General features: G+C 38.7%; 2 protein-coding genes across 2 annotated transcripts in view; both read right to left on the bottom strand.

Annotated features, from left to right (window-relative positions):
- LOC138165848 (alcohol dehydrogenase E chain-like) overlaps positions 1-12438 on the bottom strand; it is a 417804-nt gene that overhangs the window by 131351 nt on the left and 274015 nt on the right. The window lies entirely within an intron of this gene.
- Positions 5164-12438, bottom strand: part of LOC138169221 (all-trans-retinol dehydrogenase [NAD(+)] ADH7-like) — a 45969-nt gene continuing 38694 nt past the window's right edge. The window contains exon 8 of the mRNA XM_069098504.1: positions 5164-5259. Within this exon, the coding sequence (XP_068954605.1) occupies positions 5164-5259 (96 nt within the window). The remainder of the gene's footprint in view (positions 5260-12438) is intronic.

Genomic DNA, 12438 nt, shown 5'->3' with positions numbered 1-12438 from the left:
TTGGAATGTAGAAGTTAATGGTTTTATGAGACATCAAGAATCAAACAATGGGGCAGCTAGGTGGCAGAGTGAATAGAGCACCAGCCCTGGAGTCAGGAGGACCTGAGTTCAAATCCGGCCTCAGACACTTAACACAAATACTAGCCATGTGATCTTGGGCAAGTCACTTAACCCCAACTGCCCTCCAAAAAAGCAAAAAAAAAAAAAAAAGAATCAGTTAAAAATTTTTTTAACGAAAAAAATAGATGAAAATGTAAAATACCTCATTGGAAAAATTACCAACTTGGAAAATAGATCCAGGAGAGATAATGTTAGAATTATTGGACTACCTGAAAGTCATGATAAAAAAATAGACAGGAGAGCATCTTTTAAGAAATTATCAAGGAAAACTTCCCTGATATCCTAGAACAACAGGGTAAAATAGTCATTGAAAGATTCCACTGATCACCTCCTGAAATAGACCCCAAAATGAAAACTCCAAGGAATATCATAGCCATATTCCAGAATTATCAGGTCAAGGAGAAAATACTACAAGCCGTCAGAAAGAAACAATTAAAATATCAAGGAGCCACAGTCAGGATAACACAGGACTTAGTAGATTCTACATTAAAGGTTTGGAGACCTTGGCATATGATATTCCAGAAGGCAAAGAAGCTTGGAATACAACCAACAATCAACTCTCCAGCAAGATTGCTCATAATCTTTCAGGGGAAAAAGTGGACATTTAATGAAATAGGGGACATTCAGACTTTCTTGATAAAAAGACCTGAGTTGAACAGAAAATTTGATCTTCAAATATAATACTCAAAAGAAGCATAAAAAGGTAAAGAGGAAAAACAAAACAAAAACATATTATTCATAGATTAAACTCTTCATATCCCTATACAGGAAGATGATACTTGTTACTCTTGAGAACTGTATCTCTATAAGGGTCATCAGAAAGAGTATACATGGACACGGGGTGTGGGTATAAGTTGACTTTGATGTGATGATATTAAAAAAAATTTAGGGGATGAAAAAAGGATTGTACTGGAAGAGGAAAGGGCAAATTACATCACATGAAGAGACAAAAGACCTATTCCAAGGGAGGGGTGAGCATTTTTGAACCTTATCTCATCAGATTTGGCTCAAAGAGAGAATAACATACACACGCAGTAGGTAGAAATTTAACTTACCCTAGGGAAAGAGAAGGGGAAAAGGGAAAGAAAAAGGAAGGAGGAGCTTATAGAAGGGAGGGCAGAAGTAGGAGGGGAAAGGGCAATGAAAAGGGGGGTGATAGCAGGGCAGATTGATGGAGGCAGTGGTCAGAAGCCAAACACTGGTGAGGAAAGACAGGGTGAAAGGAAATAGAAAAGTATAAACAGGGGAAAATATTACAGGGTGTGGGTGGGTATAAGTTGACTTTGATGTGATGATATTAAAAAAGTTGGGGGTGGAAAAAGGATCGTAATGGGAGAAGAGGAAAGGGGAAGGCAGGATAGAGCATATTATATCAAACGAAGAGGCACAAAAGACCTATTCCAGTAGAGGGAAAGAAGGGAGGGGTGAGCATCTGACTGCCCTTATAGAGATATAGTTCTCAAGAGTAAAAAAAAAGGATGCGGGGAAATATAGAGTTAGTACTCACAACTGTGAATGTGAATGGAATGAACTCTCCCATAAAATGGAAGTGGATAGCAGAGTGGATTAATAATTCTACAACATGTTGTTTATGAGAAACACATTTGAAGCAGAGAGATACACACAGAACAAAGATAAAAGGCTGGAGCAGACTATATTATGCTTCAGCTGAAATAAAAAATAAGTAGGTGTAGCAATTCTTTTTTTTTAAGGGGGAAGGCAAGGCAATTGGGGTTAAGTGACTTGCCCAAGGTCACATAGCTAGTAGAGTGTGTCAAATGTCTGAGGCCAGATTTGAACTCAGGTCCTCCGGACTCCAGGGTTGGTACTCTATTTGCTGTGCCACCTAGCTGCCCCAGAGGTACCAATTCTGATCTCAGATAAAACAAAAGCAAAAATAGTTCTAATTAAAAGAGACAAGGAAGAAAACTACATCTTGTTAAAAGGTACCATTGACAATGAAGTAATATCAACACTAAACATATATGCACCAAGTGGTATAGCATTTAAATTCTTAGAGGAAAAGTTAAATGGGTCACAGAAAGAAATAGACAGCAAAACTATACTAGTGGGGGACCTCAACCTCCCTCTCTCAGAACTAAATAAATCTAACTAAAAATAAACTAGAAGGAAGTTAAGGAGGTGAATAGAATTTTAGAAAAGTTAGATAATATAGACCTCTGGAGAAAATTGAATGGGGATAGAAAGGAATATACCTTTTCTCAGTGGTACATGGCACATACACAAAATTGACCATTTATTAGGGTACAGAAACTTCACAATCAAATGCAGAAGTCAGAAATATTAAATGCATCCTTTTTAGAACACAATGCAATAAAAATTACATATAATGAAGGGCTGTGGGTAGACATACTGAAAATTAAGTGTAAACTAAATAATCTAATCCTAAAGAATCAATGGGTCAAAAAAGCCATATAAATAATCAATAATTTCATCAAAGAGAGCAACAATAATGAGACAACATATCAAAACTAATAAAATAGTCAACAAGCAAATATATATACAAATATTCAGGATAAATGGGAAATAATTAAAAGAGAGGAGGCCCTAGACTTAGGAGATGGGAAAGGCTTCCTGAAAAAGATGAGATTTTAGTTAGTACTTAAAGGAAGCCAAGGAAGTTAGAATGAGATGAAGAAGGAGAACTTTCCAGGAATGAGGGACAGTCAGAGAAAATGTCTTTAGCTGAGAGATGGAATGTTTTGCTCATGGAACAGTAAAGAAACCAGTGTCATGGCATAGAAGAATATGTGGAGGGAAGTAAGATGGAAGAAGACTAGAAAGGTAGGAGGTGGCTAGGTTATGAAGGACTTTGAATGTTAAACAGAAGATTTCTATTTGATCTTGGAGTCGTCACTAGAGTTTATTGAAAAGGAGAAGGGTAACATGATTTGACCTGTGCTTTAGGAAACTCCCTTTGATGGTTGAATGGAGGATGGATTGGAGTGAGGAGAGACTTAGATAGGCAGACCCATCACAGGCTGTTGTAATAGTCCATGAACTGCATCAGAGTGGTAGCAGTGACAGAGGAGAGAAGGAGACATATTCAAGAGACGTGGCAAGGGTAAAATTGATAGGTCTTGGCATTATAGTAGATATGGGGAGTGAGAGATAGTGAGGAGTCAAGGACAACTCTTAGGTTGTGAGCCTGAGGGATGGGGAGGATGGTGTTGCCTTCTCCAGTAATAGGGAAAGTAGAGGGGGGAGGGTTTGGGGAAAACAGAATTAGTTCTGTTTCAGATATGTAGAGTTTAAGATGTCTGCTGGATATCTAATTTGAGATGTCTGAAAGGCAGTTGGAGATGCAAGGTTGAAGGTTAAACTTCAAGAAACTTAAGGAAAAAATCTCAAGCCCAAAGAGATAGCACAAGCCTGAGTTCAGCATTGAGTCTTGATTAGTCCACTGACAGGTTAGTCACATATACATCTGGTCCACAAGCAGGAGGAAACAACCCTGAAGTTCATGGAAGTAAAAACTGAGAAATGTCCAAACTTGGTCAATCATCAGGCATCCACTGTTGAGTTTCTCCCAGGCATGCTACATTCAAATTGCCCTAAAGGTCTTTTACCCAAATTTTCCAGCTAGTCTTTGGTCAAACTCAGCCCTGCTGCGTCTTATAACTTTCATACTGGCTTAGACCAATGGGGTTTCCATTCAATGAACAAAGTTTCTTGGGTCATTTTCATCAGGACAAGTTCTGAAGATGAGGAAGACCTAAACACAGCCTCTTGGCCAATTCTAAATAAGGCTGTTCTTGAAAAGAGAAATTCAGTTGTCATGGGAAGAGTAAGACTTTGAAATGACAAAGATTTTCATAGTCAGAAGTTCACTTGCTTTGACCCTGACAAATTGATGAAAGTAATGGTAAGTGGACCAAAGGAACCCGCAATCAAAGCACTCAATGGTGATATACCCTTATATATTCTATCATCATCTCAAGGTCGAGAAAATTGCACTATGTTCAAGTTATGAAACTTTTTATTGTGGTTTCTGATGCTACTTTATAGATAATATTAACCCAGGTTCAACTGGCTCCATCACCTTCTTGTCCAGTATGCTACCCAGAGAAATAAGAAATCACCCTTTCACTTGATGGACTGTGGCTACTATGGTTCCCTTATCCTTATGTAACTAATAGTAGACTTTGTTTTCCTATGAAGGAAAACATGCAGTTAATAAGTCTCAAGGCCAACTGATAGGTTCTTAAAGCAATTACACAATACCGTTTTCCAAATAGATCAATCTTATTCTTGTACTGCTTGTTTTAGGTCAACATGGCATTTAATTATAAGGGTTAACATCTGGACAGTAATTGTTCCATTGCTGGGGAATATTGTTGCTATTTATTGGGAATATGATTCACCTTCCTAATAAAAATTGGATGTTCTCAAACAGAACAAGAAAGATATAGTTATTACTGTTGATCCTTTCTATTTCTTTCTTTGTATTTTAGTGATCTACATTAAAACGGTATCTTCTGTAATTGAATTTGCATCCCAAATTGTTGAAAGATGAAAGATAATCTTGGTATTGGATCAAACAGATGTTTGATCTGGGATTTTTGTTAAGAGGCTGTTATTAAAAATTTGATCAAAACAGAGTAACATTTGATAAGATTAATTTGGTAAGAATGAAATGTTGTTTGGCTTCTTAAATCAAATACTCATTGTAAAAAGGCAGGGCAATGAGGTGGTACAGGAGATAGAGCATTGACCTGGAATCAGGAGGATCTGAGTTCAAATTCAGTCTCAGAAACTTGTCACTTACTAGTTGTGTGACCCAGGACAAGTCACTTAATCCTGATTGCCTCAACAAAAACAAAACAAATATTGGGGTATGATAGGCAAATTATAGGTAAATAAATATTAATATATAATACATGTAGATAAAATAAAAAAATACTAGGTAAAATAACCAGAATAAAGATAGTAATTAAATCCATGGGAGCTGATGATGTCACCAAGTGCAGTAATATAGAGGGAAAAGAGGGCCCAAAACAGAACTCTGTGGAAGATTTAAGGTTAGAGAGTGTGGTCTGGATGAGAATCCAGCAAAGGATATTGATAAGGGACATTGGGATGAGTAGGAGACCCAGGAGAGAGGGGTGTCCCACAAACCTGCAGAGAAGGGAATATTTAGGAGGAAAGAGTGGTCCGCAGTGTCAACGTTTGCTGAGAGGTTGAGGAGAATGTAAGTTAAGAAAAGGCCATTGGATTTAGCAACTAAGATGTCATTGGTAACTTTGGGAAGAACAGTTTTGGTGGAAATGACAAGGCTGGGATATAAGAGGTTAAAAAGGGCATGAAAGGAGAGAAAGAAGAGGCATCCATTGTAGGAGGCCTTTTCAAGGAATTTAGCCTCAAAGGGCAGAAGAGACATTGGCCAATAGTGAGGAGGGAAGGATCAAGGGAAGGTTCAGTTTTTATTTTTTGTTGTTTTTTTTTGTTTGTTTGTTTTTCCCCCAGGGTGGGGGAGACAGATGTGTATTTGAAGGCAGTCGGGATTGAATTCAGAATCTGGACCACTTGTAGGGGAAATTTCCACAAGGCTAAAGGACAGTGGAAGTTGAAGGTCAGGGTGATGAGACATACAGACTAGAACATGTTGGAATTTTAAAAGTGATGGTTTAATGCAAGGTAGGAAAAGGTAAGAAGGTGCAAGATGTACATAAACATTTCTCATGACTGGAAGTCTCAGAGCAGTCATTGCATCTTGTTTTCTTTGCTGGAAACCAGAGAGCCAATCAGGTTGTCTCTCTTTTGCAAGTAGGAGAGTCCTTCCACCTGTAATCTAGTGAATGTCTCACCGACTTGTATGTAACCTTAAACAGAGGAACACTAGTGCACTTCAGGGACTATCATAAAATAAGATGAGTCACAAATCTCTATCCACAAGGGCTTTGGGTCAGTCATTCATTCCCAAGAACATGAAATTCTGAACAGAGTAAGTAAAATGAAAATTATAAAAATTAGTGTAAAAGGGGCAGCGAGGTAGCACAGCGAGTAAGAGCACCGGCTCCAGTGTCGGGATTACCTGGGGCTCAGATACTTAGCATCACACCCAGAAATAACTGGCCGTGTAACCTTGAGCAAGTTACTTAACCCCGATTGCTTAAAAAAAAAAAATTAGTGTAAGAGTTAAGGGTAAAGACACCAGCTTCATCTAGTCCATAAGCTTATGAACCAATCTCAAAATTAATGTACAACCTCCATTCCAGACCACTCACAATCATTTTAGACCTTAAGGTTAAGATTTTATTTGAGGATGCAACAGAACTTAAAACATTACTTCTGGCATTAAAAAGGATTCATAGAAGAGGAATTTTAAAAGTTACTTTAGAAAAATTAGCACCGAATGTCAAAATAGAGAAAATAATCAACTAATCATATGGATGCTGCTTTAATTACATTATTGATGGGAAATACAGATATGCCAATTTGAGATATTCTTAAGTTTTGGTCCTTCTAGACCTTCTGGGACCACTTTATCAAATAAATAGCCATGTTCTTTTTATTTACTTATTTTTATTTTTTTTTAAGCAATTGGGGTTAAGTAATTTGCTCAAGGTTACACAGCCAGTTATTTCTGGGTGTGGTGGTAAGTATCTGAGCCCGGATTCGATCCCAGGTCATCCCGACTCTGGGGCCAGTGCTCTTACTCACTAAGCCACCTGGCCGCCCCTAAGCAATCAGGGTTAAGTAACTTGCTCAAGATTAAACGGCCAGGTGTTTCTGGGTGGGTGCTAAGTGTCTAAGCCCGGATTCGATCCCAGGTTATCTCGACTCTGGGGCCAGTGCTCTTACTCACTGTGTTACCTGGCCGCCCCCAAGCTCTTTTTAAACAGGACCAATTTCTAAAGTTTAAAGGAGGTTAAGCACCTCTTACTAACTGCTTATACTTGGAAGTAGCATGGAGGCAGTGAAAGATGCACCAGCCTTGTTCAGGAAACCATTGGAATGAGTCTACTTATTAGCTATGTGATCATAGGTAGAAGGAAGCTAGGTGGTGTAGTGTGCCTGACCTGGAGTCAGGAAGACTCATCTTCCTGAATTCAAAAGTGACCTCAGAATTTTAGTAGCTAAGTGACCCTGGACAAGTCACTTAACCTTGTTTGCCTCAGTTTACTCCCCTATATAATGAGCTGGAGAAGGAAATGGCAAACCACTACAGTGTCTTTGCCAAGAAAAACACAAATGGGGTCACAAAGAGTCAGACATGACTGAAAAGTGAATGAAAGAAGACCTTAGGTAAGTGATTTTCTCCTCTCTGATTAATTAACTTTTCTTTGATTCAATTACCTCATATGTAAAATGAGAAAATTAAACATTTATTTGCTTTACATGGTTGTTGTTGCATGAATTAGATTTAATATGCATGAAAACTTTGTTAACTAGAATACTCTACGATGGGTCCATGATTTTTAGGGCTGTTGTTGTTATTGTTTTTAACATTTTGATGATTATACTTCAATATAGTTGGTTTCCATTGTTATTCTATGTATTTTATGTTATTCATTTAAAAATATTCTTCTGAGAAAGAATCCATAGGCTTTGTTAGACTACACAGACTGACACTCAAAAAGTTTCAGAACCTCTGCTCTATCCATATGCTCAGTTACTATTTTATTTAAGTCCTTGAACACTGCCATCTCTACTGCTTATGCTCACATAGGTAACTGGTAAGACTCACATCCTTAGACCCTTCTTGTCATACTCAGCCCTTTAGTGTTAGCACACCATGCAATGCATGGCACACCTTACTAAATACAGCATTTAGAGGAGAAAGTGTTAGTTTTCTAGTGAAAGGACATAAAACTACATTTCTTCTAATACTGCTAAAGCAGCAAGAATATCATTCCTCATGGTCATTCTGTTTATAATTTCCATTTTCTTCCTACAGCAGTGAAATGTTCCAACCAACATTGTTTCTAAAGGCTTGCCTTCCTAGGCAGACTTTTCCTCTCTCAAAAATTTACTTTCCTGAGGGTGGGGCCAAGATGGAAGCATATAAGCAGGAAATTCTGTGAGCTCCCCCAACAAGCACCTCAAATACTTATAAAATGTGACTCTAAACAAATTTTAGAGCTACAGAACCCACAAAGTAACAGAGAGAAACAACTCTCCCGCTGAAGGCAGTGCAGCAGGCCTACAGTAAGCGTTCATCACAGCATGCTGAGAGCTGAGTGCAGTCCCCCATGACCTGTGGTTTTGGCCTCAGGGTGGCCCTGACCAGTAGCTGCCAGAGCAGACTTCAGGAGAATGAATCACCAGCAGCTGTGGTGGTTTCCAGACTCCTCAACCCATAAATGTCAAAGAGCAAATAAAAGGTCAGTCGGGAACTCTGTTGGAATGGAAGAGTGAGGTCAGGCCCCTACCCCCAGGGCAAGATGTGGCAGAGTTACAGTGGCTGCAGCTGCTTCCCCTCGAGGCTGCCTTCAAAGCTCCTGTCCTGTAGGGGGACCAATTCAGAGGGTAATCGCTCTTGCTTTAACCTTCTTGTATCTGGATTGCTGTCTTGGGTGGAGGTCCTGGGGTGTGTGGCCCAGTGGGCCAGAGCTTGTAGGGGCTGCAGAGAGGGTACCCAACTAATAGCTCCAGCAGCTGCATAAACCCCAACAATTTGAGACAAAGCTCTCTCCATTCTGGAAACAGAGTTCTACCTTGGCAAAGAGCTCAAAAGCCAAGTAATTTATTGGCAACATGAGCAAGCAGAGGGAACAAAGCAAGCAGAGTAATCAAACCTTAGATTCCTTTTTGGGGGACAAAAAGTATCAAAGCATGGAATGGGAGGAAGACAACAAAGACAGAACTGCATCAAAAGCTTCCAAGAAAAATATGAATTGGTTACAGGCCATGGAGAAGGGCAAGAAGGATTTTGAAAATCAAGTAAGAGAAGTGGAGGAAAAAATGGGAAGACAAATGAAAAAGATGCAAGAAAACCATGAAAAGCAGGTCAACAACTTGACTGAAGAAAATAAAACCTTAAAAAACAGACTATCTCAAATGGAAAAAGAGGCCAAAAAACCAAAGAGGAGAAGAATGCCTTAAAAAGCCACCTTTTTGCTTTTTTTTGCCAGATGAAAAAGGAATTTCAAAAGCTCACTGAAGAGAATAATTCTTTCAGAATTAGATTGGAGCAAATGGAAGCTAATGACTTAATGATAAATCAAGATACTATAAGACAGATCCAAACAAATGAAAAAATAGAAGGCAATGTGAAATATCTTATTGGAAAAACCACTGACTTGGAAAATAGATCCAGGAGAGATATAAAAATTATTGGACTACCTGAAAGCCATGATCAAAAAAAGAACCTAGAAATCATCCTTCAAGAAATTCTCAAGGAAAATTGCCCTTATATTTTAGAACCAGAGTGCAAAATAGAGGTTGAAAGAATCCACCAATCACCTCTTGATAAAGATCCCCAAAAGAAAACTCCTAGGAATATTATAGCCAGGTTCCGGAGTTCCCAGATCAAGGAGAAAATATTGCAAGCAGTCAAGAAAGAACAATTTTACTATTGTGGAAACACAATCAGGATAACACAAGATCTAGCAGCTTCTACATTAAGGGATCAAAGGGCTTGTAATATGATATTCTGGAGGTCAAAGGAGCTAGGATTAAAACCAAGAATCCCTACCCAGAAAAACTTGAGTATAATGTTTCAGGAGAAAATATGGTCATTCAATGAAATAGAGGACTTCCAAGCATTTTTGATGAAAGAAACAGAGTTGAATAGAAAATTTGATGTTCAAATACAAGAAGCAAGAGAAACACGAGAGGTAAACAGGGAAAAGAAATCCTAAGAAACTTATTAAAGTTGAACTATTTACTTTCCTTCATGGAAAAACAATAATTGTAACTCATGAGACTTTTCTCAGTATGAGGATAGTTGAAGGGAATATATATATATATATATATACATACATGTGTGTGTATGTATGTATGTATACATACATTTATATGTCTATATAGGAGGGTATATGTGCATATGAATATATATGTGTGTATGTATATATGTGTACATGTATACATAGACAGAGAGCACAGGATGAGTTGAATATGAAGGAATGATATTTAAAAAATAAAATTAAAAGGTGAGAGAGGAATACAATGAGAGGAGATAGGGAGAGACAGAATAGGGTAAATTATCTCATATAAAAGAGGCAAGGGAAAATTGTTACAATGGAGGGGAAGAACAGGAAGCCAAAAGGGAGGGGGTCAACCTTACTCTAATTGAATTTGACTTAAGGAGGGAACAACATACACACTAAATTGGGTATCTTACCCTACATGAAAGTAGTGGGGGAAGGGGATAAGAGGGGGGATGATAGAAGGGAGGACAGATTGGGGGGGGGGGGTTAGTTAGAAGTGCACACTTTTGAAAAGGGACAGGGCCAAAGGAGAAAATAGAATTAGTTGGGAGCGGGAAAAGATGGAGGGAAATATAGTCAGTGTTTCACAATATATCTACTATGGAAATGTTTTGCATAACCACACATGTACAACCTATATTGAATTGCTTATCTTCCCATTAGGTGTGGGTGAGGAGGGAAGAAGGGAAAGACTCTGGAAATCAAAGTTTTAAAATTAAAAATTAGAAAAATTATTATTATTACTATTTTTACATGCACCTGGGAAATAAGATATACAGGCACTGGGGTATAGAAATCCATCTTGCCCGACTAGAAGGTTAGAGGGAGGATAGGGGAGGATATAAGAGAGAGCAGATTGGGGGAAAGGGTATTCAATAGGCTCACCATTTTGGGGTGGTGGGTAGAAGAAAGAGGGAGAGGAAATTTGTCACACAAAACCTTGTAAAAATGAAGGTTGAAAACTAAAAATAAACAAAGAAACAAAAAAAAAGATGTGCTTTCCCAAACAAATAAGAAACTCCAAGAGTGCAATCACTCATCTTGTCAGTTGGTTATGAAGATACAAAAATACTTTGCTTACTTTGCCTGAAGTGCCCATTCTGCCTTTCTCTTGGTTCTGGTGTTCAAATGGCTTTGTGATATCCTCTCACCAGAGTTTGGACTGCCCTGTTTTGCAAATTACTGTGTTTTCAGATACATAGTTCTATTTCAAAGCAAGGCATTAAAAAAAAAAAAGCCCTGTTACCCAGAACCTTCAAACTTTTATCTCCCTACATGGCTCCACCCTCTTGTAATGTTTAACTTTTGAAAAAAAAAAAGAAAAATCAACCACTTGGTTCATCTAAGGCGACTGAGAGTATCACCAATAGTGAATAGGGATGAAGATATTCTTTTTTTTCCCCCTTTGTAGCTGCATGATTCTCAAACAGTTCAGACAACAACCTGAGAGTTTAAACCCTGCATTTCCCTTAATAGTGTTATTTTTTTTAAAGGGCATCCGATATGAAGAGTCACTTTTGGTTCCTCTCATTCTGTTCTTAGGTCCACAGTGACTGTATCATATATTGACCTCTTCAATCTACTGACAAATTATAAAAAGGGGATAATCTGTAGAAATCCTGTTCAACAGAAGAATATAGAAATTGTGGGAAAAGACATAAGCTTTTGTCTTCAAGATCGACCTCCTGTGTCCAGAGAAATGTGAACGATGTGGATTTACTTTGTTCCTGCTTATTGGGCATGACTTTAGGACTCCTCAAGTCAGCTCCTCTGTTCTGAAGCCATGAGTTTTAGATAAGTGTGTTTCCCAAAGTACTCTTGGGGTGGGGGAAGGAAGCTGTAACTGTATTTATTCAGGAATGTGCACGGGTTGATCTTGTTCATTCTGTAACTTTTTAATCTCTTTCCATGATGTTCAAGTATACTGGGGCTGCTCTCTTCCTGTATGTTTTATATGGCGAATCACTGAACACTGAGACATCAAGCAAATAAATATTCTCAGCGTTCCGTTTTTTCAAACTGGGTGGTGGAAAGTCATTTTGAAAGATCAGATATAATTTAAAAGGTTTCTCTATGTGAAGCTAAGTTCATGAGGGTAGGGGGAAGAGGCAGCAGAGCCCCCTCTGACACATTATGGGGGCTCCTCTAGAATTGAGAGGAACACACGTAGGGAGGGGAGACTCCGACAATGCTGCCAGGCTAGTGAGGTCGCTGTGCTGCTCCTGCCGACCCTGCTCCTTTCTGGTCAGCCAAGTCAGTCAGCCAAACAGCATTTACCTAACGCTCGCAAGGTGCCAGGCACGGTGCTGAGCTGAAAAGGCAAAAGCAGTCCCTTCTCACAAGGAGTTAACATTCTAATGGGGGAGATGACATACCAATAACTATGTATGTGGCAGATTCTCTCCCTCCCTCCCTCCCTCCC

Source organism: Petaurus breviceps, unplaced genomic scaffold (genome assembly GCF_028583685.1).
Source record: "Petaurus breviceps papuanus isolate PSGF00001 unplaced genomic scaffold, PetGlider_PUasm1.0 126, whole genome shotgun sequence".
Taxonomy (NCBI): domain Eukaryota; kingdom Metazoa; phylum Chordata; class Mammalia; order Diprotodontia; family Petauridae; genus Petaurus; species Petaurus breviceps.
This window is presented reverse-complemented; position numbering and strand designations above follow the sequence as displayed.